Source organism: Xiphophorus maculatus, chromosome 5 (assembly GCF_002775205.1).
Source record: "Xiphophorus maculatus strain JP 163 A chromosome 5, X_maculatus-5.0-male, whole genome shotgun sequence".
NCBI classification, from domain to species: Eukaryota; Metazoa; Chordata; class Actinopteri; order Cyprinodontiformes; family Poeciliidae; genus Xiphophorus; species Xiphophorus maculatus.
This window is the reverse complement of record NC_036447.1, coordinates 23,224,621-23,251,317: the sequence shown is the minus strand read 5'-3', so window position 1 is coordinate 23,251,317 and position 26,697 is coordinate 23,224,621. Positions and strand designations below refer to the sequence as shown.

Below are 26,697 nucleotides of genomic sequence, written 5' to 3'. Positions count from 1 at the left end.
TGTTTAACTGTGTGATGTGTTTGTGTCTTTTCCACTCAAGCCTTGTCCGCTCACATTCACACATCCATCAGTCACACACGCACAAGAGAAGGAGATCTTTAAATGCAGCGCACACACAAGCAGCAGATCGATACGCTCGGTCCTTCATTAAAAGTGTTAACGTCTGCTCATCGACCAGGAGTAATGTAAGTCTCTACACATTGATTTCAAAGGAAAGATCAATCTGGGTGGTGGAGCTGCAACACCCTTTAGGTCAGGGGCGTCGAACTCATTTTCGTTTTGGGCCAAATCAAGATCATGAATGCTCTTAAAGGGCCGGTTGTGCCAGAATGTATTGATAAAACCTGTTCACACACTGTTAAAATATCAATGAATTCTTAAAATTAAATAACATTATTTAATTATCCTATTTTTTATCTTTTCAGTCCCTCCAGGATTTCATGATTCTTTTTGTGATTTTTTTCCAATAAAAATGAAAGTGTTTGTGGTACTAATTTGGAAATATCTGCGATGTTTGCACTTATTTATGACGGTAAATGTGACTTTTTATTACTCGCTGTATAAATGATGGACTATAATTTTACATAGAATAAAGCTGAGGAAGCTGTTTGGTACAATTAAGAACATTTTTGAACATTTTTTGAGAAAAATCTGCAATAAACTCCCAATTATTTACTAGCACAAAAAAGTGTGTGATTTGTTGATTTTGCATGAATTTCCACGATAATTCTCTAGAAACCAGAGGGACTGATTGATATAATTTGGCAGTAAACAGATAAAAACTGCATTGATCGGATTGATAACATAATATTCTAGAATCCAGAGGGAAACATGACGGGCCAGATTTTGACACATGCGCTTTAGGTGAATCTGTTTGCCCCCTTATTTGCCAGCTGATGTTGTCAGAGTTCAGTCTTTGATTTTTTACTGCAGTAATGAGAAAAAACACTGAAGATAACAGATAAAAACTACAAAAGCACTTTACAGAATTACTTCACAAGGCCACTGAAAACAGGAGCCACATATCTGTAGGTGTTTGAAGAGGTTTGTTCACCAGTCAGTCCAAGGATTTACACTGGAATATCAACCGGATATACACTTTTTGTGGATGTATAATGCGCTTTTTTCCCCATCCAGAACTAGAGCATTGTTTTGATCAAACAAAAATCGCATGAAAAGTCAGACATTTGGATGAAAATTCAAAGTTCTGCTCATTAAAGCTGCAACATGCTGAGATGTTGGAAGTTCTCCAAATGCACCCAAACAAAACGCTGCTTGAGTAAAACGAGTCAGAAAACAGCATCAAGCGTTCACAGGAAATCTTTTAGCATTCATTAAAAAAAAAAAACAAAGATACAGCAGTTAGAGTTATTTCTGAGTCTCTTTTTTTTAAGAGGGCTTATATTTCACACTTTCCAGGGATTAACCTTTAATCTAGAAAACCAAACCTGATGGGATGGAGGAATGCAAAATGATGCATAGTTTAACAAATATATTGGTTTTGGGACATTAGAATTGGACAGTTCAACTGGATTTATGACTTGATTCTCTGCTGACATGGCAGGCGGTAAAAGGCTCTGCGCGGCATTATGTAAGTGCTCTCACTTAGTTTAAATGAAGCCGCGTCGGCTAAAAGCACAAAGAGATTTATTACATGCTGTTATTGTACCCTGCTGTTTTATCAGCAGGCTCATTAGTGTGGGAACTTCTGCACTGACTGTCAGAATAAGGATGAATATCGATCCTCCGCAGGATGTCATCAAAACATTAATGTAGATTCTTTGGGAGGCGAACGGCGTATTTCATAAAGTTAGAAAATGTAAATTTAATGTTAAAAACATTTTGAAGACTTAAATTCAAAAAAAGGAGCAATGTGTCTTTTTGATTCGCTGTATGTAAACTTGTGGGTTCAACTGTATTTTTTGGGGAGGGTTTACAAGACAGAGCAACTAAAAGTAGTGAACAAATTAGAAGTGCAAAAAAAAGTGTGTTTTCCAAAGTTTACTGTCACTGAAAATCAGAAAATGATCCTGATTTAAAGATCTAATTTACACCCAGATGAACTTTGGCTCCTGACTAGACAACTTCTGAAACCGATTGCTTTTTATTTCGGGATATCGAAGTGAAACGGGTTGACACCTGGTTCATTAGATATCTGATGTATGTGGGAAAGGAAAGTGAAAATCGTGCCATTTTCTTCCAGTTTTCATACAAGCAATGATTTTTGTTGACATTTCTAAAAAACAAAATTCTAATAAAATACTTTGAACTTCAAAATGAGGATCCGTGAAGAAGCTCAAATGGTATAAACATTTTTGCACTTTACTGACAGAGGCCTAGTCGGCTTTGTGATCTTTGATCCTACCTCTTCTGTTTCGGAAAGTTGCTTTTATTTAGCGCAACGATCAAGTCAAAAATCGACAGCCAGCCTGCGCCGCCGCGTTGAGAAGGAGGCGACGTGTGGCCTTTGATTAGTCGTGTTACATTTAGTCTCCTCCATCTGGAAAACCTCTTAATGCGACTTCAATGAGCCGGTTACGCTTGCCTCCAGTGGTCCCTTTCACCACGGAGGCAGAAAGTGCTGTCATGTTCTCACAGGCAGGTCATAAATTGGTGATGCTGAGAGTTACGGACCTACAACGGCATTTAATGGGCCACAGCTGAGCGCACGCAGCGATCAGAAAGACGTCTTAGCCCCCGTATGAAACCCAACTCTTTATGTGAAAATAGGCTGTGCACTAGATAATGCTGCAACACTGGAAAATTAAACGTGAAATGTTTGACAGCAGGTCAGAAATCTTTGAATACATGATATAAAGCCTGTTTCTCTTAATCGAGCCAGTTTTCTCACATGTTCTTTCTAGTGTCTACCTGTACAAAGCATGCACCGATTAACGATCAGCCTTTTCATTTATTCTGCTGCGTGTGTAGTTTTGAAACAATTACTAACAAACAATCCTATCATTTCACAAAATATTCCATGAGACGACAGACTTGATTTTGAGACAGATGTTTGAGTTTAGAGTATTTATTTCTTATTGAAGTCATGACTAGATGAGACAGAGAAAGATGCAAGTTTCAAGATACAAGATATTTGAAGAAATTTTTCTCTTCTCACCAAAATAAAGTTCAAAAGGACAAAAATATCAAGAGTTTATATCTAAGAAGTCCTCATCTTTTAAAATTGAAACAACAGAAATCAAGCCTCATGCCCTGCAGGGAGACACATACAAAAAAAACACTAAATTCAAAAGCTTTGCAAAATCATTTGTTTATTAAATACTTTACGTTCATCACACCAGAATTCACATGTTGCTACTATAGCCTTCATGAGCTGCTGCATGCACTCTCTCCTCTTTCTTATAAATGTCGTGCTTTTTCCTGACTTATTGGCAAGAAAGGTTTTGCATTTACATTGGACCCTGGCCGGGTGTGAAGGGGACTTGAGAGAAACTGGCACCCGCTTCTAACATTTCTTCTGACGTATGAGATGGAAAATATACAAGAAGTCGGAGCAGTAGAGACCGTTAACCAGCCAGGACGTAGAAGAAAGATGATGAATGAAGTGAAATAATTTGTGATGACATTAGTAATATACTTTTGGAAATTTTCTCTGCAAATCAACGCTGGAGTGGAAAGCAGAGTGGAGGGACGAAGCGACGTTCACACAGGATCCTCGGTCAGGCTGAATGTCTGCTCACTGTCTCTGCATGCTGATCTCCGGGACAGTCCATCGCTGCAATATTGCTTCTCTGCAAGAAATCCAAAGTGCTGCAGACGTTTGCGTTCTTTTATGTCGTCTTTTTGTAATACTTGAAGACCATAGTGCGTGGCTTAGGCAATTTATCTTACAGACAAGCTCGCACATGTTTTTCTTCATTTCAAAGACTTTTTTTGTTGTTTTTACATCTTGTCTTCTGCTGCTTTGCCTCTTACTGTGTACTTTTCTTCCTAAGGAGTTTGCCTTGAATATTATTTTGTCTAAATCTGTTACGGCATATAGCTACAGCTATATGCTTAGGGTTATTGCCATCTGTGGGGTTTTTTACATTTAACCACACCTTCAGAGTGTTATTTGTAAATTTTAAAACTTAAAAAAAGCGTCATTTAACTATCAACCTGGAAAAATCCTAGGGTTATGGATAAATTTGCAATGCACTGAAAAAACAACACTTCTCTTTTAGATATAATCATAAAGTTAAGGTACAGAAAAGGTTGCAGAAGACAAAAGCATCAATTTCACTTTCAAAAATGTTTTCTTTCCTCTAATTATGTCCTTTTGTTCTCAATTTTTTTTAAAAAGCAGCAATAATTAAAATGCAATCTGTCTTACGCTCCAGCCAAGCAACTAAAAATGAGTGGGAAATCTAACCTTCATGACTTTTGCCAAAAAGCACAACATCTTGTTTGGTTCTACCTAATTACTCATTGTCTTTTTTTTATTTCTTTTTTTTTTTAATGGACAAGAACCAGAAGTGAAAAATGCGTGATGCGTCCAACATAACTCCAGCACTGATTCTTGGAGGTTGCTAAATTAGTTTTCAACGCTTAAGATTGTGCTTTGCCGCAGTCCGCTGCCAAAATGTGACATTTCATGTAATGAAATATACTGTTTGAGAAATGAATATCTACTAAACCATGGAAACACAGGAGCTAAAGAGATGGTATGCCAGTAAATACTTTCATGTGTGACCTGAGTGTTGGGTCCATCTGTAGATGTTTGCTTCTGTTTGAAGAACCGGTCGGGTTGGTCTCACATGTTCGCTCCTGGATACGGAGCGACTGCTGACTTCTCGTAGATCCAGTCGGGTGCTGACAGTGGGAACAGGCTCTAATACTCTGAAAACAAAGAGCTGGTCGTGACCTAAAGATGGATGAAATAAATGACTGGTAACACTAGCAGAGGGCCAAGGAATGTGACAAAACACCCTCCGAAGAGGTTGCTGGTGAAAAGAGGAGCAATTTGACCAAAAGGGCATCTGAGACATCAAACAGGCATGAAGTGACAATCATTGGGTGTTTTAACCCACAGAAATACAGTGGTTTTAGACCTTCTGGACTGTGCAAAAGTCTTAGGCCATCCTTTTAGTTTCTGTATTTTGCTTCCATATATTTAATTTCTACTAATAATTATTGCACAGACTAGTTTGATGTGCCATTTTGTATGTTTTGGTTGTGAATGCGATCCATACAATCAATTTGTACTGCACAATTCAACTCAGTTAAGTTCAAAAATACACTGAGAAGAATGGAACTGCAACTTTAAAAAAACGAGTTAACTTTTTAACTCATTTGACTTCATTATTTGTTTAACATGAGAACGTAATATATTTACCTGGATAAACTTAATTTGAGTAAAAAATAAACACACTTTTTTGTGTTGGATCACCTGCTTTCTTTTCTCAATGTACTTTATTGATCCCAAAGGGAAACTAAATGTTACTCAAATCATTCACGATTTTTCAGAGTTATTGTGGATGGTGTTGGCGTTCTGTAGAGGTCTGTGCTACAGCGGTGTTGAAGAAGCCTCCGACTGAAGACTCTCTGTTTTTTTATGACAGTCTTGTGAAGATGATGATCCTTCAGTTGTGGGACGATGGTGTGGTACGATCCGGGTGAAGCTACTGGAGTCTCACAGCACAGACCATTGATTGGGACAGAAAATGTCACTGTTTGTGACAAACAAAATACTAATGCATCATGTGTATTATTGCACTAGTAGCACAAAAAGTGGCTATGCAGTATGTTAACCTCAAATAAGTGTTGGTTGTCAACAATATTGTGCAGATGAGGTTATTTAGAGACTAATTCTAGCAACTCCATAGGTACCATGGTAACAACGTCAAACATTTTCATGCAAAGTGGACCAAACACTTATCAGTGTAGCAGTCCTGGTGGGTTGTAGAAGCATAAACACTGTCAGCCATTGTTGCTTTAACAATTGTAAAAGTGAAAATACTGCCTGCCTCCCACCTGCCGCAGTGTGAGGGCCGGCCAGGCTGAAAGAAGCGCTTAAGTCTCACTCCAACGCTGGTTGTCCAATCTGCTGGGGTCGTGACCTCCACCCAGTCCCAGTTCAGAGATCTCACCGCGGCCTGGCTCAGATCTGGCCTCCTCACAGCCGCTCTGCTCTGCTCAGTGTCTGTGTGTGGTGTTTAAATTAAGTTGTGTGTGAGGGCGTGGGGGTGTGTATCTGAGCCAACACATTTGTTCCTCATGCACCAGACATTCAACCCATTAAGCCTTCAGAGACCATCAAGGATTTGCATCACAAAGACGGCATCCATGACTGCGCAGCTTTTTAGCGCGGCGGTTTGTCTCGAGCGGAGCGTCGTGTGAACTCAAAACAAACTGCTTTTAGATCGGTTGCTATCAAAAGCCGTAGCTGGAGGTACATCGTTGGGCCAATTCAGCTTGAATTTAAACAACCGCTCTCTGACGTTCAACAGAGGCATGTGTTCGTTGACTCCAGGCCATGTGATTTGGTGTTTACAGATTCTCTCCTCGTTTTCTGCCAAGCCCCCATGGCCTCCATTGGCCCTGGTTTGGCACAAACTAGAGGAAATTTAACTTGTCAATGTTAAAGCGACCCATGTCACCGTGGGATATCATGAGGAGGAGAGGCTTTCAAAGATATGGCACCAAAAAAGTCTTTTTTTCTTTTTTACATATCTTTTCTTCATTTCTTCGGCGGGGATTATGTCAAGAAAACAGGGAGATTCAGATTAGATCTTTATGCTGTTTCACAGGCAGAAAAATGCCTTTTTTGAGAAGCTGTCTTAGATCTTGTAACAGTGTTGGCGACTGATGACTTCAAGCAATAGGCCTCATTGTTGAATGATAAACTAACAGTGATTAACCACATATTTTTTAAAACTGGGTTTAATTTCACTAGGCCTGATAAATGCCACCATGAAGTAGATTATGAGCTCTTTGAAGCAACCCACAACGTCCCAGTCTAAAGTAATTCAAGATCAAATACAATAAGAAACAGAAACACAGGAACACATATTTCCTATTATCCACAATTTGATTAAACACGGAACAATCATGAACTTTCCAGGACTGACCGGACTTCCAAAATTTGTCCAAAAGTGCATCAAAGGCTCAACCAGGAAGTCCCAAATAACTGCAAGCAACAGCTAAAGCACCGTGTGCCTCATTTATTTCTGTTAAGGTCAGAGGTCATTATTAAACAAAAGGAAAAAGATTTGGAAAACTTTGCACCTCTGTAGAGGTTTGTAAGTCAACTCCATTGGTTACCAAAATACCACAAAAACTTGTTTCACAAGAAATGCTAAAACTTAAATTTAATAATGCAAAAATATCGACACATTTACGTCTCTTTTTGTTTAAGATTGGTTTATCACCCATGTTTCCCTGATCTTACGGGGAAAAACACGCAACCTTAATATCTGGCAACAGACATTCATGCAGCCTTGCTCAAATGGCTCAACCACACACTTATTTTTGCAGAGTATTCACGGTGCATCCCACCCAATTAGGGTTCGCATTGTGACGTCTGTCCCTTTACACGGCCTCCCCGCTCTTTGCATTTTGCTGAGAAAAAGAGCCGACGACTGCCAGCTCCTAAAAACACAGTCTCACACACTTAAATGTAGCACCAATAGACACAGGCACTCAAATCCACCCTCTCTTTTTCTCTGGCATCCTCTAATATATACAGTAAACACATGTCCTTCCCTATACAGAGGCAGAAACTATGGCAACGGGATCACATGCAAACTGCGCCCTTGACAAAGACGAGGCAGATTTCAATGTGCCCGTCAAGCGGGCGACAAGGATAGAGTGGTAGGAGAGGAGGGGCGGCCACTTTTCGCCTTTGTTTGGTGGAAGCATCTATTGAGTGGCATTTGGTGTCATGCCAGATTCTCCCCTCCTCGAACCGGCCCAAAGTAAACTGGATTTGTCAATGAGAGGCCATTCTCCATTGATGACAGGCAAGGAGAGCCGAAGACTTCAAACGCATTCATTGCGTTGCTGCCCTAAAAGCAGCAGCACGTTCAAATGGAAATGTCTCCAGCGTCGGTCTCTGTGGGTCTGCGTAGCTTTTTGACTGTATGTGCTGTACATGTAAAGGGGGATTAAGATATTCAAGAGTTTTATTCAGTGAAGAGCCCTTAATGCATTTTCCTTTTCCGAGTCTTTAATCTTTGTTGTTTTTTGGGTTTAGTAAACTGCTACAGTCTAAAAGGACTAAATAAAAGCTAATGCAAATGGACCAATCTACGGTCTGATCAAGTGCAGCCTGTAGATTTGCTTTTCATAGCAAATCTATGAAAGGTTGTAGCATGTGTGTTACAACATTTCCATTTAGTTGGTCACACCTTTGTTGATCTGTGCCACCATTTGGCAGCCATTTTTTTCCTAATCAAATCATTTCATACCTTTATTTCATATTAGCTTTTGTGAAGATTTGTTTTTTCTGTGTGTTAATTTAGGTTTCTGTGTTCAGTTGAGTCTCCGTGTTGTCCCGCTTACCCCTTGATTGTCTACAGCTGTCTCTTGTTTCCCTTTGATTACTCCCTGGTCTATTTAGCCCCACCTGGGTCAGTGTTTGGGTCCTTGTCGTTTATCGTGTCACATGTCTTTGCCTTTATGCCAGTTTCTACCAGTGTGAGAGTCATTGCTGTTGCTCACCTGTGCTGCCTGGATTGTGTTATTCAGAATTAAATAATCATTTCTCTCACTTCCACCTGGGTCCACCGCGTCTACCTCACAACCAACTCATGACAGCTTTTTTTCATAACTTTCGTGGGTTTCCGAATTAAGATCAACTGTCGTGTCACCTGTATAGTTGAAATTATATTATTTTCTATTCTATTAATTTTTTATCAAGATCCCAGTTTGGGGCAGCGGATTCTCAAAATATGACATATTTTGACTCCCGAAACTAAATTAACTTTGAGTGACCTCCTGTTGGCACTTAGTTATTGATCAGAGTCACAACGCAACTTCCATACAGTAAACAAGTAAAACATAGAAAATCACTATTTGTTACGTGATAATCACAAAAACTTCCCCCTAGCTGGTACAAACTAATGCGTGGTCAGTAATAAACAAGCTGGATGTCAGAATTGACAAAAGTTGTCAAACAGACAAAATGACCACCATCCTTCTACATATACAGTATATACTGTATATATACAGTATATACTGTATATATACAGTGTATACTGTATATATACAGTAAATACTGTATATATACAGTATATATATAAATGTCCCATGCCACTCTGAGAATTTGCTTGCTTCTAATACTTGCTGCTGCTTTTGCTTGTATTTTTCTCGTATTTTGCTTGTATATTAAAATAGGTTGAAAAGTAGGAATGGCGCGACTGAAATCTTTTACTGTTTTAAAGCCATGGCTTTGTAAGACCTTTGGTATAATATGATCAACACCGGCAGCAAATGGACGATGCCTAATGTTCATCATGGCCCATAAACCTAACGTCAACCAACAGACAGACTCGAAATGCAGGACTTTTAGCAAAGACCCTGAGCGCAATTCAAACAATAACTGTTTGAAAGCTGAAGTGAGCAATAAATTCAGCACAGAAACAAAAATAAAAAGTGAAATCGGACAGCAGCAGCATTGCACCACCTAAGCTTAACCACAAAGTGCAACATAATGGCTTTGTTTCCTAGCAAAACAAAGCAACACAACCACTCTTTCTTTTATTTCTATGAGTACTTACCCAATTGAAGAGACTGTTTAGAAATGTGAGCACAACCTTCTGAACAGATCCATAATAAATCATCACAAGACTACTTCAGACTGTTAAGGATACTCGAGTAATTAATCATTTAACAGAAACGTCATTCTGCTTAATCATGTGATGCCCCCCCAGAGAAGCCAGATGTTGAGACCAAGCATGTTAACTGATAGAGGCGACCCCTGAAAACACCACTTACCCCCCACCCAACCACACATCTTAAGCCCCCATTTTATGTATATAAAACCAAAACACAGAAAGGCAGGAACTGCATACCTCTTACAAATATACATGTTTTTTTTTTTATTAAACTCCAGGTGACATTTTCTCCACAGAATGTTACTTTTCATCCTTTATTACATAAAAGTGATTTTATTTAACACTTTTAATGATCCAGAAGCTGTTACTCAGGCTCACATTTGTCCCCGTGTCAGCTAAAGTGTGTTTACATTTTGGACCGCTCACTCAGCCCAGGCCGTGATCACAAACTACTGTTTGTCTAAGGAAAGCCTTTCATCTGGTCAGCCACCATAAAATAAAACCTATCACCAGACTCAAACGCCCGAACAAGCACAATAAACCCTGAGCAATCTGCTGAAATAGATCTGCAAAAGGAAGCAGGGCTCTGCTGTCAGGCAGGAGATTACTGAGCAGATTATTCTGTGGTTTATTTGGTCTCACTTTAGCAAGTAAAGGTTTAAGAGGACGTTAATGATGTGTTTGTGTGGCGTTGGTTTGTTTAACATGCAGCGACTCTTCCTGTTGAAAGAAGACTCAAGAAGTGGAAACTCTTAAGCTTTCATGGTAGGATAAAATCCAGTTTGGTTTTAGTTTATGTCACAAAGCAATATGAAGCTGCGTTCAAACTTTTTTCTGCTAAAAAAAAAAAAAACAGCCTTTTACCGTGTTAATTTACGAGGAACAAGTGAAAGCAAACCGAGAGAGCGGGGCAGTTGAATGTTTTTGTGTTCTCACTTACAGCCCCATTACTCCCCAAACAGCCGCAACCTCAGATCTTACAAGCAGCCGTCACATCTGCTATGTGAGAAATGGAATAACTAACCTAATGGCCTTTACATATCCGCTCGCCTTCTTCTAATTGTGCGGCGCTGCATGTTTGGACCCAGCGCTTGTCTGTTTTCCATCATATCCCTCGTCGGGTCAGCCGTTTGTTCGTGCTCCTCTATCAGGAACGGTCCAAGACAGAAACCTGGAAGATCAAACCCTCTAACCCAAAGCAGAGACGTAAAACGCTGACCTTTGACCTAACGTGTGCTACAAGTAACAGTGCTGTCCCGCAGGTCGGAGTAAAAGTTTCAAGCATATTCCCATTAGCGTCACTGATGCAGCATGTTGGCGCTGGAAAACCTTTGACATTCATGTTTGTGACTCAGAAAATGAAAATCTTTGAAAGGCATGTTTTATCCATTTTTTATGAATAGAAACTATTGGATTAATTGAAATAAAATTGGAATTTTTGCAACATTTCGGTGGTCTTTAAGTTTAAAAGACTAAGTTCATGTTTTTGAGGTGAAACAAAAACGGGCGGACTGCGCAGAGTATTTCTGAACATGAATTATCAAGTTTTGCCAGTAATTCTTAGTTGGATTTCTGAACGAAATTTGATTGTATTCTGACTTTATTTTGTCCTCCATTCCGGTTTTATGTCTTTTTCCTGCAGATAATTCTGTTTGCTGTTTTTCACTCTCAGCCCCACAGATATTTACATCCGTACAATTTGCTTTTCATGCAGTCTCAAACTTGTGCTGAAAATCCCAAACTAATGCTTCTTTTTTTTATCTCTCCCCTCGGAGAAAATCCTCTTGATAAGGACTGCCCAAGATAAAACCATCGAGCTACAAATTACAAGTACCTGGGAGAAATCATTGATGGCAAGCTTGCTTTTAAATTTCATGCTAAGCATTTGATCTAAAATGTTTTAGCATGTTTTGTGCCACAAAAACAAGGTGTTGCAGGTTTGCTTTGCCAGGCGATGTTTTGAACACTGCTCTGTTGAAAGCTTGGAACATTATTTCATAACCTAACTTTACCTTAAACTTATCTTTATTGTTCACAGAGTTAGTAGCAAGTGGAAAATTGAGCAACATATATGATGATAAAAATGTAATGTTTATTGCTTGTTTCATAATTGGTGGCTGTATTTTGTTTTTATTACGTGAAGCACTTTGAAATGCCTTGCTGTGTTTTACAAATAAACTCGACTTTGACCTTTACCACTGGAAACTGGGAAATGCATTTTCTGTAGCCACACTGCTGATTTGTAGAAAAGCATGTTTTTCTTTAGAGAAGTAATAACTGGATTTCTCTCAGGTGCTATGCGTTTCTCTCACTTTCATCTCTGGCTGACAGTGAACAGCCTCTGAGCTTTACGGCCGTCAGCAGGCCTGAGACATGCAAGTGCTCTCTCAGCATGCCGCTGCGTTGTGGGGTCTGGAAACCACAGCAGAGGCTCCTTGGATGGATGAGCAGTTTTGGTGTTTTTTCACAGCGTAAGGTTTCATTATCCATGTCGGAGTGCGGCGGGATCCAAATCCTCTGGCGGAACAAGGATTCTGTTCTGGCAGGAAGTCCAGTTCCAGTTTAACATCCGATGCATCAAAACAAAAAAGTGGCAACAACGTGCGTAGTTACATGCTTGTTTTGAGTCCCGCGTACATTGAGAGACATGTGCCCGCATGCCACACCCGCACAGCTCTGTTTCAGTTCAGCTCATCAAGATGTGAAGCTGGAGGCTCTTCATCAGATCCTGGAGAGCTGCAGAAGACGTGAGGACTCGCATCTGTCCCTTCAAGCTTTGTTTACAGCCCTCATTCTGCAGCATCCTGTCCATGTCACTTGGAAGAACATACTTGATTAAATAAAATGCTTCAACCCATATAGAGGTACATCTATGGATCTTATAAAACACCAAATCTTCATCACTACATCTCTTTGACTGCCAGGCAAAAAAAAAAAAAAGAAGAAGAGCACCAGTTTGACCATTTGTGGTGGATAAAATGAAATCAAGTTAAATTTTTGGTCAAATTTTGAAATATTTTTCATATAGAAATGTGGGCTTAAAGAAATGTGTGTATTAATGCTATTAAGCAGTGGCATCCCTAAAAGGTGGCTGGCGGGGGGACGAGGCCCCTGGAAAAATGCTGGCCACTCCACTTTTATAAATCATATTCAGCTAAAACAAAGAAATATTATCATCTTTAAAATTCACAAATCCCACTTTACATAATACGTATTTTAAGAGTTGTGATTCGCATTTACTACAATTGAGAATCGAATTAAAATGTCCCAAAACTGATTTTAAAAAACGTAAACAAGTCTGCTGTCTGTCACCCTCCATTTTGTAACTACATAGAAAGTACGTAAATATCACATATAATTCAACTGCACACTGATTTGAAAGACTTTATATTGACCTCTATTTCTACTGATTATGGTAAGACACCTGAGATTGTTTTTAAGTCAAAACTTCAAAAAAATTTTAAATATTACAACCTGTGCTCAAAGCAAAACAAGATCAAAATGGATAAAAAAAAAGATGAAAGAAAGTTATTTTAAACACAGGTTGTCATAGTTACAAAGGTCCTTGAGGTGGACACAAACATAAGGAAACAAACTGCGGCAGACAGCAACATTTTTACATTGGAAACAGTTGTGTACTGAAAGAAACAATAGATTTTCTTCTCTTTTTAGTTCAAACTTAACTATGCATTTTAGATCTGATGAAATATAATACTACACAATCCGACCCTTGATTGCAGAAACCTCCAAACTTCCGCTTCTCCTTGATTTTTCTTTGGCTTGCCTTGCACACAAGAAATGGAGAATTGCAGAAGTCAATTTTAAGATCTGCAGTTTCTCTCATTTTTTTTCTTCATTAATAATTTTTCTTTTCTTTCGGCACAACTTTTCCTTCCTCCCAATTGTGGTCCAGATGTGAGGTCTAAACAGATTCGTAATAGTTTAATCACGGAGCAGACAATGAAAGTCCCGTGGAGCCTATTAAGGACATGAGCCAGGCATAGAGGACAGGAACCGCGCCAGAGGACGAGGAGTCAGAGAGACGAAGAGAGGAAAAGGGGGGAGCAGTCTGTGTCCTAGCAAACAATAACACAACACTCAGCTGAAGCATGCAGCATTATTAGCCCAGCAGTAGGGAGCTCTGCCGCTCACAATGGGGCTGGGTCTGACTGGTGGGCAAACTGCCGGTGTACTGGTTTCAGTGTGTGGCGTTTCTATGTGTGTGGTGGAGAGGAAACCCCGGAGAGACAGATGATGGAAGAGATCAAATAAAGATACAAAAAGATGAAATCTGGAAAAGAAACATTACATGAAGGACAGAAGCTGTTCGCTGACTCCCAGCCAACCCATGTACAATCAGGGAAGTCTTCTTTTCTTCTCCTCCCCTGCTCTCACCTCCTCTCCTGGGACCCACGCCTCGCCCTCCTGAGAAAGTGGGACTCCCCCTCTCCGTTTCTGCTCCCTCCTACTGAAGCTTTAACTGCAGCCGCAGCGGAGCTGGAGGACACAGTCGTGCGCTGGATTGTAGAGGAGGAAGAGAGAGCAAGCCATTCCTGAAGCCATGGACGTCAAGCTGCTGGCGCTGATGACTCTGCTGGCCGTGGCCATGCAGGTTCCCACTGCAAACGGTGAGTCTGGACTGGGAACTCTGGGGAGGTTTCAGGTCACTTTGCTGGTTTGGTCATTTGTTTTTATTTTTTTTGTAAAAACCAGTATGTAGATTTGGTGGACATATGGATTTAATGCCTCCTGGCATGGAGGAACTTTCACTTCTCTGGTTTCAATCTGGATGAGAAAAACGAGTTTCCATTTTAATGTGCAGCATGTATCATCTGGGTACTTAATTTAACATGTTTTCCAGATTTTACACATTTGTTTCATTATTTTCACTCGTTGCAAACACGAGACACGGCTTTTGGATCAGAATATTACTGCAGCTCATGCTCTTTCTGTAAATGTTAAGAAATCTTAGTTTTTAGGTGGCAAACTTTTATTCTAAAAGAATTCTGTCATAATTTTTCCACAATATTGAATCGTGTTGCAGTGATAAATGATAATGGAAGGTGTTTTAAATATTAGTTTTTCTACCTGTTTTCAATCTTTTGTAGATTAATTTTGACCACTTTGTTTTATAATAATGTTTTTTTTTCACAAACTGTTTTCTCTGGTATTGGGGCAAATTGATCCACTGGTTCTTAAAGTTTTATCTCAAACTAAAGGTGATAAAATGGTCTGATGGAGTTTGTCGTGATAATTTAACTCACTTTATTTGTTTATGTAGCAACAGGATTATTTAATTATCTATGATATTAACGTTTTAGGTTATAGATTTTTGTTTTATAAATTGAAAGAATTAATGATGAAATCATTTATTTATGTTCAAAGGTAAAATCGCAAAGTGCTGCTAAATCATTTTATTAATTCATAAGACAAAAATAGGGGTTTAAAAGTGCAAAACATATGAAATATAAAAACATGGATAAGAAGATAAATTACATAATTACTAACACCCATATAAATTCTAAGTCCTACTAACTGGAATACAGAAAAACAATCAATATGTCCAATATTTTTGGTTGAAACACTATTTTAAATGTGATTTCCTGCCTTCACTTCCACAGTAAAAATAAAGTCTAGAATCTTAAATCTTGAGCGCTGCCTTCGCGCTGACCCCCCATTAATCTCCTTCGAGTTAACCTCTGAGCTGCCGAGTCGCCCGCTGCTGCTGCTGCTGCTGCTGCTGCTGCTGCAGCTACTTTGTGCTGGAGCTTGTAGTTTCAGCCCCCTCCAGCATATTAAAGTCTCGGGTCTATGTATGAGTGTATGTTTGTCTTTTACTCTTTGCTTTCCTATAATTAGTTTCTAATTAGGGATAAAGAGTGAAGTGGGGAAAGCAGTGGGCCCTTGCTTGTGGCCCCGGTGCTGCATGCTGCATAATAATCCCTTAGTTTGCATGAGAAAGAAGTCTGAACGGGTGTGAATCATTAGGCTGATATTTAGCCATTTGTGGAAAGACATTTGGTGTTTCTATATATATATATATATAAGTGGTTGTGAGTTGAATCCCACAGCAAATGTTTAAAATGTGAAATTATCTATTGTAAGTTGGCTAAATGTTATTTTTTTTGTATATTTTCATATGCATTTTTAAGTTGTTTAAATTACAAAAAATAGCCAAATGAGCAACTACGTGCAGTAACAGTTGCATGTCTGTTTTCCTCGGTGCTCAGCAGGAATCCACAGTGCTGATTTGTAATCATTTGAAAAATGCGCTTGAGCTGATTTCCACACGGCCTGCTGATGCCGTCTCAGCTCCAGAGGACTTTTTATAAGAAAAACAAAAAAGAAACACAGTGGGAGGAATATTGGAAAAGGTTGAGGACCCTTTTCCCTTTAGAGTGGCCAGGCTAAATACCGCTGCAATGAAAGGCTAAAATTCTGCACCTGTGGTTGTGTGAAAGAAAGAAAAGACGTGGCCATAAAGGGCTAATCTCTTTTTAATTAACTTGTCCTGGAAAAAAAAAAGTTAGCAGCTAAACTCATAAATCCTCCATGCTTTGTGAAGATTTGTTACAGTAGATTAAACTTGTTCACTGAAGAAAGAGACACTTTAATATGCTTGAATTTGAAACGGAAATGATTTTATTTCAGTTTAATTTTAGCGCCTGCTGCTGATTTGCTTTATTTCATTGATTTTTGCTGTTGCCTGCTTGCAGCTTTGTGATGAGTTTTTGGTTTGTGTTGCTTGCAGCCAAGCCCATCAGTCTGGTGGAGCGGTGCTGGTGTCGCACCACGCTCAACACCATTTCTCAGCGCTCCATCAAGGAGCTCAAGTTTCTCCACACCCCCAACTGCCCCTTCCAAGTCATGTAAGTAAATGAACAGAGTGCTTATCTCTGAGAAATGTCTTTCCCACTTTCTAATTGTCTGATATTCTCACTAATTTGTACAGATTTCTATGTATTAATGCACATTTGTCTGTCTGCTGACTTAAGCGTCAGGTAATCTGGTGGGAGTACTGTGTAGTCAAACCAGAGTGCATTTATGGATGGAGTTGAAATTGTTATTCTGTGAAGAACGGTTAAAGCAGCTTATGCATTTAAGTAATAAATCATTCTAGAGGATTTTGATGCTTTAGTTTTATGCCGAGTTCTCAAGAAAGGGGTAAAATATTCATCTGGCTTGGCACACGTCTGAGTTCTGGCCCAAACAAAGTGTCTTAGTAGGATGTAAGAGTTTCATAGATTTGCATTATTTCTTATATTTAAAATATTATTTAAACCAGAAGCACAACAATGTTCACTAAAGTTCAAGAAATTGAATTAAAATGTTCCATGAAAGTAACGTTAAAGACCAACTTGTGCAATATACGTTATTGTCAGCCATATTTATTGTGGAAACCTTATTTTTTGACTTAGCAATCAGCCTCCTGCAGGCTATGCAAGGCATTGCAAGAAAATTTAAGATGGAAATAAATATAACTTCTCACCTAAATTTTATGACCAATTTAAATCCACATTTTTAGTCAAAAGGTCACATAGCTATTACTACTAACTATTTAGCAAGTAAACAACTTATGTTAGCTTAAATGTGCAAACTTGTTCTGTAATGGGCCCAATTCTGTAAAACAATCCATTATTATTATTATTATTATTATTATTATTATTATTATTATTATTATTGTTGTTGTTGTTATTAATAAAGTGTGAATGTTGAACAAAACTAGCAGCACTCTACTAGCTGGTCAAAACGTTCATGCTAGCTCAGGCGTACAAACACGTTCTGTAGTTAGAACAAATCTTATCTCTACAAACACCAACATAACATGATTACACAGCATCATTTTGTGTTCTTACCATTTCCTGTTCCATCCTGTTTCTGTTCAGTGAAGCTTGGGTCAGCTTGTTGTAAAGTTTCAGAAAATGATGAGGCTGCTTCTCCTGTCCACCCCAACAAACTTGGGCTTTAATTTTTAAGCCAATGCTAAAGTCGCAACAGTATAAACCCATCAGTGTAGGGAAAAGGAGTTACGAAGCGGTTTTTGTGTGTTTTCACTATTTTTGATCCACATGTGTTGACGTGTGGGGTAAATGTGAGGCCTGGTGTTGATATCCTTTGACTCGCTTCCTGTATGAAGAGAGATTAAAACAACACAATCCACTCAGAGAGAGGAAGGCCGAGCTCGAGGGGACCGTTTATGTTTGTAAAGGAAGCAATCATTAGGGGTCAAAGAGATTACCTTTGTATTACTGCTGACCCCTTATGTCCCTTATCCTCTCTTTTTTGTTATTTATTTCCCGTCTGAAACTGCTCAGCAATGATGACTGATGTAATGTCACCGGTCTGGGACGCATTAACTAGAAAGTCTCATCACTTCCTGGCTAGAGAAGAGTGGACAGCAGAAGCCTCACAGCCAAAAGGCTGACAGGCTTCAGGGATTCTGCCAAAAAAAAGAGGGATGAGGGATTAAAAATAAAATAAAAAATGAGGGGTGACCAAATGGCAAAATGTCACAGAGGACAAGCTGCTCTCTGGCCAGGCCAGAAACGTCTCAAATCCACCGTCCAGGGTATCTCTGTTGGAGCAGATGTAGGAAAGCTGGAAACACTACACCTCCAAAAAAATAGAAAGTCCTCCCCCGTGTGCCATCATCCTCACGGACCTCGGCATGCTGTTGATATTAACTTGCTGTGAAGTAATTACTACCTGCTGCTGCTGGAGCTCCGGCCCACAAATTCCAGCCAAGTCAATTAGGGTTCAGCCTCTCTGAGCGTCTTCCACACCGGACCGAAGGGAGACGCATCAAACCATGAAGAGCCTCTGAATGGATGATCTGGCAAGCCCTAATGAAATGTAAAAGAAAGGGAAGGGGGAGAAGAGGAGACATCCCCTGAGGAAAAGCAAACAGAGATCCGGTTTCTGGACCACTCGGCCTCCCGGCTTTGCGTGTTGGTTTGAGAGATTTGAGATTGATGCTCGGACTGACGCTCCTGGAGGACACTGTAAGCGAAGGGGCAATGCGTTCCTCCTGCTAATGTGTGTGTGGGAGCATCTGAACGGGTTGAAGGGACAGGGAAAGTGGTGAGCGGGGAAGAGGGTCGCAGTCTGAGGAACGGGCTGAATTTACAGTTGTGTGACAGAGACAGAGGGAGGAGAAGAGCGGAGCAGAGAGGTGCTGCACCTCCGAGCTGTTAGCTGACATACGCGACCTTTTGGCACCGCGGTGTGAAATCAGCCACATGTTTTAAGAGGAGGTGAAACCTTACAGCCTGATGCCCCCCCATTACTGCCCATCTAGCAACCCAGAAGGCCAGAAGATACTTACTTACTTACATTTATTTAGCAACCCAGAACAGGGATTAGAACCAAGAACCCAGAAAAACTACCTTAGCAACTACAGTATGTTTTAGACTCCTGTTCTTCCTAACCAGAAAAGAAATTAGACCAGAGGACACTAACTTATACAACCCTGAGTATCTAGTTTATTTACTTTGGATCAACATTATTAGCCTTTTCTTCTTTTGCTCTTTTGCTTGGTTTGTTATTTTGTTTGTATTTCCTTTTAAATCCTGTAAAGCACTTTGTATTGCCCTGTTGCTGAAAAAGTGCTATATAAATAAAATTATTTTACCTTTACCAGTCAGATTTGAAACTCAACCGGACAAGAAAACTAATCCCTTCACCACCTTTTCACCGACAGACCAGGAATACCAAGAAATTAGGATGAATAAACGTAGTTTACGTAGTTTAAGGAACTAAGTTCTGTGAGCAAAAGTGTCTCTACATTAGTTTATTGTATGTTAGAGCTGTTTGCTGTAAAAAATATTCAAGGAATAAAATTACAAAAGAAAGATAGAAACCTCAAGTTACTAACTCCCCCCAAACCCTTTGTCGCTTTTAATTATTTCTCTTCGAAATGGGAAAGATAAGAGGAAGCATTCCAGGAAGGCTGTGTGTGTAAATTCTCGTGAATCAGCAGACAAAAATTTAAATGTTTAAAACAACTTGAATTGTGAAATTCAAGGGCGGATGAAAGCGCACATTTATTTTACCTCCATGTTTGGAGCAGGATGGTGAGAAAAACGATTTAAAAGAAAACTGTAAAGCTCCTGAAATAAGACTTTAGTGTGATATTTTGTTCCTTACACGTCAGTCGTGTTGCGAAACAGTTTTCTGTTTTCATCTGCATGAATTAACTTTAATGGTTACAGATGAGATGCCTTCTATGCATCTAAATGAACAATTTTCAATGCTAAAATTCATTGACAAATATTTGACGCAGTAATGATAACATCATGAGGAAACTGGAAGTACTGCAAGTGAAAATTATGTATTAAAAAAGCTTCTCTACGACATCATATTTGATGGGATGAGGAAACTAAATTAAAAAAACAACCAGAGCGCAGAGAATCTGTTTGTCTGAAGGTGACAAAAAGACGTCAACAAAAAAAAGGGGCAACTTGCTTACAGTAAAACATGACGGAGATCCGATTGTGTGTGACTGCGGGTCGGCTTTGATGCTTCCGTTGTTGGAGGAAGTAAGGGATTGAACAGATAATACAAAAGCATCTCTGTGTATTTTTGTAAACTCGGGTTCATAGTTAAATCGTTCCGCAGACCGCCGGCGGTAAAAGCAGCAGACAAAAGAGCATGGAAATGTGATTAAAGAGGAGGAGATGGAACGTTTTAAACCTGGCCAGCAATGGTTCCCACTATAAATCCCAGTAGGAGCTTTGGAGGCAAACTGAGAACTAACATTACAAGAAGACTTGTGTTTTTTTTTCTCCTAAAGAACCTGAACACACCACAGAAAAATAGTGTGAGAAGCATTTTGATGTATTGAGGAATTGTTTATTAATGCCAAATTATGCAAACAAATGAGTCAACAGTTTGAGTTATAGTGTCTGTTTCACTATAAACGTTTAGTCGATAAATATCAGAACTGTAGGAATGAACTTAATCGAGTTATGTCAGTTTAATTACGTTTCAAGAGCATGTGTGCTGGAGCCGTATTTCTCTTATTAAATAAAATAATCTGGATTCAAGCCAGCAAAAATCATAATGTCTACAAGTAAAAAGCGAAATTCAATATTTCATGTAAGAAATTCACACCAAACCAAAACAGAAGAAAGTTTTAAATGAAACCGAGGCGATCCGTAGATGCCAGATCTGTGAGGATGTTTAATGCGCTTTGCAGAGAGACAGCTTTACATAGAGAGCTGATGTGAGGCTCTGAGTGGAAACAGAAAGCTGCGATTTTTCACCCTCGGCCCCAAACATACAGAAACCTGCTGTAATAATGTAATCCGTCTCGTTTAAACGGGCTACAGGATGTGCTGAGATTCTTTAAAGACGAGGTGTTTTGGAGCAAAACCACGTGAGACATATTTATGGCACTTCACGTGCAATTTAGTGTTAAAATCCCTTCGATTTATTCAGCTAAACTTGAACCCTGGATAGATCAGTTTTTAATCAACTGATAAGAAAAGTCCTGCTTCCTTGTTCTTTGAATGAAACACTGATAAGGTTTAATTTAGTATTTCCCCTTCAACATCTTAGAACAACCAGTAATCCTATTTTTACAGGGGAGGTTTGAAAAATGATCAACAAACTGACAAGCAATTTAAGCAATCTAAGGCTTTGTTAGTCACAGTTTCAGGTGTTTTAAAGTAGATATGGGCATGTTTATGCTTCTTACATGAACAAACAAGCAGATTTCTGGAGCATTTCCCAGATTTCTGAAGACCCTAAAATAATTTTGCCTTAACAAAAATGACGTATAACCAAGACAAATTGGTCTTACCACAATGGGAAGGTTTCCAGACTATCAGAGCAACTTTAAAACAGCAGAAATAATCAGCAATAAAGCGTTTCTGTTGCATTTAATTCGGGTTGTTAGTGGGTTGAAATAGTTGTGGTTCGAGGGTTTTTTGTTGTTTTTTTTTTTCTTGTAAAATTTTCTTTAGTTTTCTTTAGTTTACTTAAACTAAACATTTGACAACAAAAATGTTTAATGGACTTCATCGCCAAGATAAATTCATTTTAAGACTCGCTGCACGTCATTAGGGTTGCCGTTACTCATCATATCTGTTTCATTTCAACAAGATCTAACTGAAGGTTTTTGTAACACACCCAGCGGAAAACATGAAGCGAGCGTCTTGAATTAATAAACCAGCAACGATTTTCTTTTTTTGTGTAACTTTGATTAAACTAATCTTTTGTAGACACTACCTCTATGCTGCGCACTGTCACCAAAAAAAGGTCCTGCAGCATAAATATCCCTCCATGATGTCCTTGAAGCTGATTTATAAAACGCATGCTTGGATGAGACTCAAAAACGTCCTTTCTATCTCTTTGTGTATACGCACGTGTTAGCAGAGAAACTGGAGAAGTAAATGTCCATCTGCGTGTCGAATGATAATAATCACAGACAATAATCACAGACAAATGGTATGTAATTTATGTTGGGGTTTTTTTCTTCCGTAGTGCTAAACTGAAGAACAACAGGGAGGTTTGCATCAACCCCGAGACCAAGTGGTTGCAAGGATACCTGAAGAACGCCATCAACAAGTAAGAACACAAAAAAAACTCTTTGCTGTTGACGAATGATCCCTCACAAAACAAGAAATATGCGGCTCTGCTCACACGAGTTTAGATGTCGCAGGAAAAGAAATAAACCTTTCACATTCCCGCTTACAATTACTCTCTGAAATTGTTTACGTGCAGCAGACGGGCTATCAGAGAAATAATTTCCACTAATTTATGAGTAGACTTAAATCTTCCACTGCGATTCGCGCGCCTTTGTTTCCACAAACCTGCTAAACATTTGATCCAAAGTTCGCATAAGATGTAAACTTGAAAGCAGATGTTCAGTGTTTACCTTTGTCCTGCATATTTCCACATTTATATCTTCGCCAACTGCATGTTATCAGAAGCGCACGAAGTGCATCTGTGAAATGTCTGACGTCACCTGACAAAGAGAAACAACTAAACCTCAATTTATTGTCCAATTTCCGTTTTCTGAAACATTATAAACACTTTCCAAAGCAATTCCCAACCAGCAAACAAAGGCAAATATTAAAGCTTCGAAATATATTATCATAGCTTGAAATTCTTGTAGATCATAGATTATAATTTAAATTTAAACAAACAATTAATTGATAATATTAAAAAAAGCATATTCACAACCCCTACACTGCAAAATCACAAAACCTTACCAAGTATTTTTGGTCTAGTTTCTAGGTCAAATATGTTAGTACACCTGAAATAAGACAAAACTCACTAACAAGTAGCTGTTTATCAAAATATAGGATCCTGTTTTAATTCAATAATTTCTTATAATTGATGAAAAGATAAATATATATATATATATATATATATATATATATATATATATATATATATATATATATATATATATATATATATATATATATATATATATACACAGTATATAAGTAATTACAACATTGGAATAATGTCTTGTCTCAGTAAAATAATCTGCTGGTGGACCGAGTACTTTTTTAAAATCAATATTAGACATTTATTGACTTAAAACAAGCTCTGGTATTTTAGTTTAGTTACTTGTAAGTTAGTTTTGTCTTATTTCAAGTGTGCTAAGATATTTGCAATAGAAACTGGATCAAAAATACTGAAGGTTTTGTGTTTTTACAGTGTGTGAAATTATATAATGGAGCTAAATAGCAGCTGTTGTTCCCAGAGGTTAGTATCTTCCTTCAGATGTAGCGAACCAAAATAGTCACTTGTTAAATTTGACTACAGAATGGCAACGTCATTCCAGCTAGCCACATTTGGTTTCTACGGTAACCAGAAGCTGTATGTGGCTATTGGTGACGGCAGCTTCTACTATCTCCATTTCTGGTTCAGGTTTTCCAGATAAGCAGCATTCTCCAATCCAGATAGTCTGGATGTTTTCCTGCTGCTACGTCCTGCTGAATAAAATGAGATTGTCACATCACAAAAACCAAACCCTAACCTTTTCACACCTCTACTCATCTCCCCAGGGTGAAAAAATCCAAGAGACGCAACACCAAGAAAGTCTAAACTCCAGAGAAAGGGGCGTGGAGCGCACTGCCTCCGAATCTGAACCCCCCCAGGTCAAACCTCCCTGACACTGCTTTGGATGTATGCAAACACGCTGTACGCTACCTACCTGTCCACCTCTGTGGACCGCTTGCAGTAGCAGCACTTCACCTCCAAACCTGCACTGACCGCACCGCCGTCATTCCCTCTCCCCCCAACCCAACTGGGCGAGGAGTCGTCTTCTGAAATCCATACAAGCTCCAGATGCAGTGATGAAACTTTGAAACAGCAGGATGCAAACAGAAAGTGTCTCTGAACGTGGATCAATTGAATTAACTCTGCTTCTGTGACTGTAAATAGTCAGGGTTGTTTTGTCTTTTTTTCTTACACGCCTGTAAAGAGAAACCTCAAGCTTTCCAACTCACACAAAAGCTTTGTGGCTTCATAACATCGTAACCTCTTGAACACTAACAATGTCTCCAAGAGGACGCTCACGCACTGACGCATCAGTTGCGCTTTGGTGAAATGAAGAAGTGCTTAATTTGCGAACGCCAAAGGGAACTCATGCGAGGCAAACGTGTCTCCTTTTCTACTAAAATACACCACGCTTCAACCTCAACAAAGATCCCCAGGTTTCCATCTCCTCCCACTTCTTCTGTCACAAAAATCACCTGCATGTTCTCCATCACCATGTCCTATAAATTTCCTCTCTGGCCTCCATCCTCTCCTCCTTCAACACAGAATGTGGGTTTTCCAGACATGCCAGCCGAACTCCACTGCTGATGATCAGAGGCGAGCCTGGCGTCCATGTTTGATGGAGAGGTAAACGGCCAGCCTCGCTTCATTTAGAGGAATCCTCCTCTGTGTCGACGCCAGCGCCGGCCTCATGGTGCTGCATGTTCACAAAGAGAGGTCAGAGCCATTTATACGACTGGTTCATCGCTGTGTATCGTTGTTTTTTGTTTTTCATTCTTTTATGTAAGAGGGAACATCTACTAACAACTGGGAGATGAGATAAAGTCTTAAGCATTTACTGATAACGGGACTTTTGCCAGACGAAGTTGAAGCCATGCAAGGGAAAGAACGTATTTTTGTTGAAACAATTTAGCAATAGAAAACATGTCCGCCTCAAAAATCCTGCATTCCTCTATGATCTTAGATTTAGGGGTTTTTTTAGTGAAAAAAGTTGTGTATATATAGAGAGAGAGTGAGTCCCATCCACCTTTATTGGCACTTTTGCTGAACATGTGCAAAAAGTCCTAACAGGCATTAATTACATGTTGCTGTAACATAATCCCACACTGAATAATTTGCTGCAGTTGAATAAAAGTTAATTGGTGGCAGGATGAACTAGATCCAACCTTTTTTTTATTGCTCTGACTGAACAATTTGGCAGATTTTAGTAAGTCACTATATTTTGCTGCCTGACGTTAATGACGTTGTCTTTCCAACTTTGAAACACGGCTGATCTGACCTCTGTCAGGTCACGTTCAGCGAAACGTCACGATGAAAATCTCTGATGTTTCAGAGAAAATGCAAAAAAAAAAGTCAGATAAAAGTAATAAAAGATTTCGGTTGCATTTGTGTGACAGCTGTTCGTGGGATTTTGTTGTTGCCGTACAAAAACAAATCTATTTTCTTTTAAGGCTTTTTGCACATTTTCGAGTGCGTGGGTGCTCTACGATCACAAGTTTAGTGTTTTATACCAACACCATTCCTTTTTTAGGAATAAAAAGCTAATAAATTGTCAAAATTAGTTGGGTCATGAATGTCACAGAGGGAATGTTAAGGTTGGCAAAAGGGAAGTTTTGGTTTATCCACTTTTTTTTTTTTAACATCTATATATATTTGAGCCACTTTATTATCAGATGTTTCCTTTAGCGTATTTTTATTCTTTTTATATGCGGAATCTTACTAATTGTTTTTATATCTTGGGTAGATAAGAGCTACTAAATGAAGGTGGATTTTTCAGTATTAAACTTCTTTACCACAAATAAAGAGCAAATAATCCTGTATGCAAAGAAATACAGCACCATCACTGTTTGACTGCTTATGTTAAATGTCTTGTTTTGTCTCTCTTAATGTTTCTTTACCAGTCAAAACGAGATGCTAACATGTCAGAGCTGCTAAAGCTGACGTAGTTTTTTCTTAAAGAAGCTTTTGAAATTGCTTTTGAGCACAAAGCTTCCTGAGCTCGAGTCAAACCAACTGAACAGTTTTATTTTCTTTTTTCTCTTATTGTTTTACTTTAGTCGATGTATGACGTGTCAACAGCCAATGAGCCGCGACAGAACCAAAGCTCAGCTTAGATCAGAGCCACCAGCATGTGCTTTCAATCTGCCAGCACCCGAAAGCCTTTCCTCAGTTTTACTCAAATCTCTTCATTCAGAACCAGCTGGTTGTGATCATTGTTTTTTATGTTCTTGTGTTTCGTTTTGTGCTGTTTTGTTTTGTTCTGTGCTTTTCTTACCAGTTTGGAGCAAACGGTGCAATAACCTTGTAATTAATCTCTCATAAATCACGCAGGATTAAACTAAATTACATGAACACATTGCTCAGAAAACAAAGTGGTATTCAAAGATAAATGTTTTTGGGGTTTTTTTATTTGTTGTTCATTACCAAACTACTCCGATTATTGAAATTGGTCAAGAGAAATAATAACAATTTGTAACTGCTGACATTTTCTCATGTTCAATCTGTGGACGTGGAGAATGTAGTGGGTCACCAGCACTGAAACTATGAATTTATGGAAATAAAACACGGTGATAATGAGTTTCAGCAAAATGTCTCTGTAAGAAAATGTAAACTGATCGACAAAAAGCCATTTTAAACTGTGTTTTTTCTCTTTCTTTCACCTTTAACATTTTTAACATCTTTT

General features: G+C 39.0%; 1 protein-coding gene across 1 annotated transcript; it reads left to right on the top strand.

Annotated features, from left to right (window-relative positions):
* Positions 1 to 14,012: 14,012 nt before the first annotated feature.
* On the top strand, positions 14,013 to 26,348 carry LOC102217278 (stromal cell-derived factor 1-like). The gene is made up of 4 exons (XM_005806511.2): positions 14,013 to 14,404; positions 16,528 to 16,645; positions 22,263 to 22,346; positions 23,801 to 26,348. The coding sequence occupies exons 1-4, from the start codon at positions 14,338 to 14,340 to the stop codon at positions 23,838 to 23,840; spliced, it is 309 nt and encodes a 102-aa protein (XP_005806568.1). The 5' UTR covers positions 14,013 to 14,337; the 3' UTR covers positions 23,841 to 26,348.
* The last annotated feature ends 349 nt before the right edge of the window (positions 26,349 to 26,697 follow it).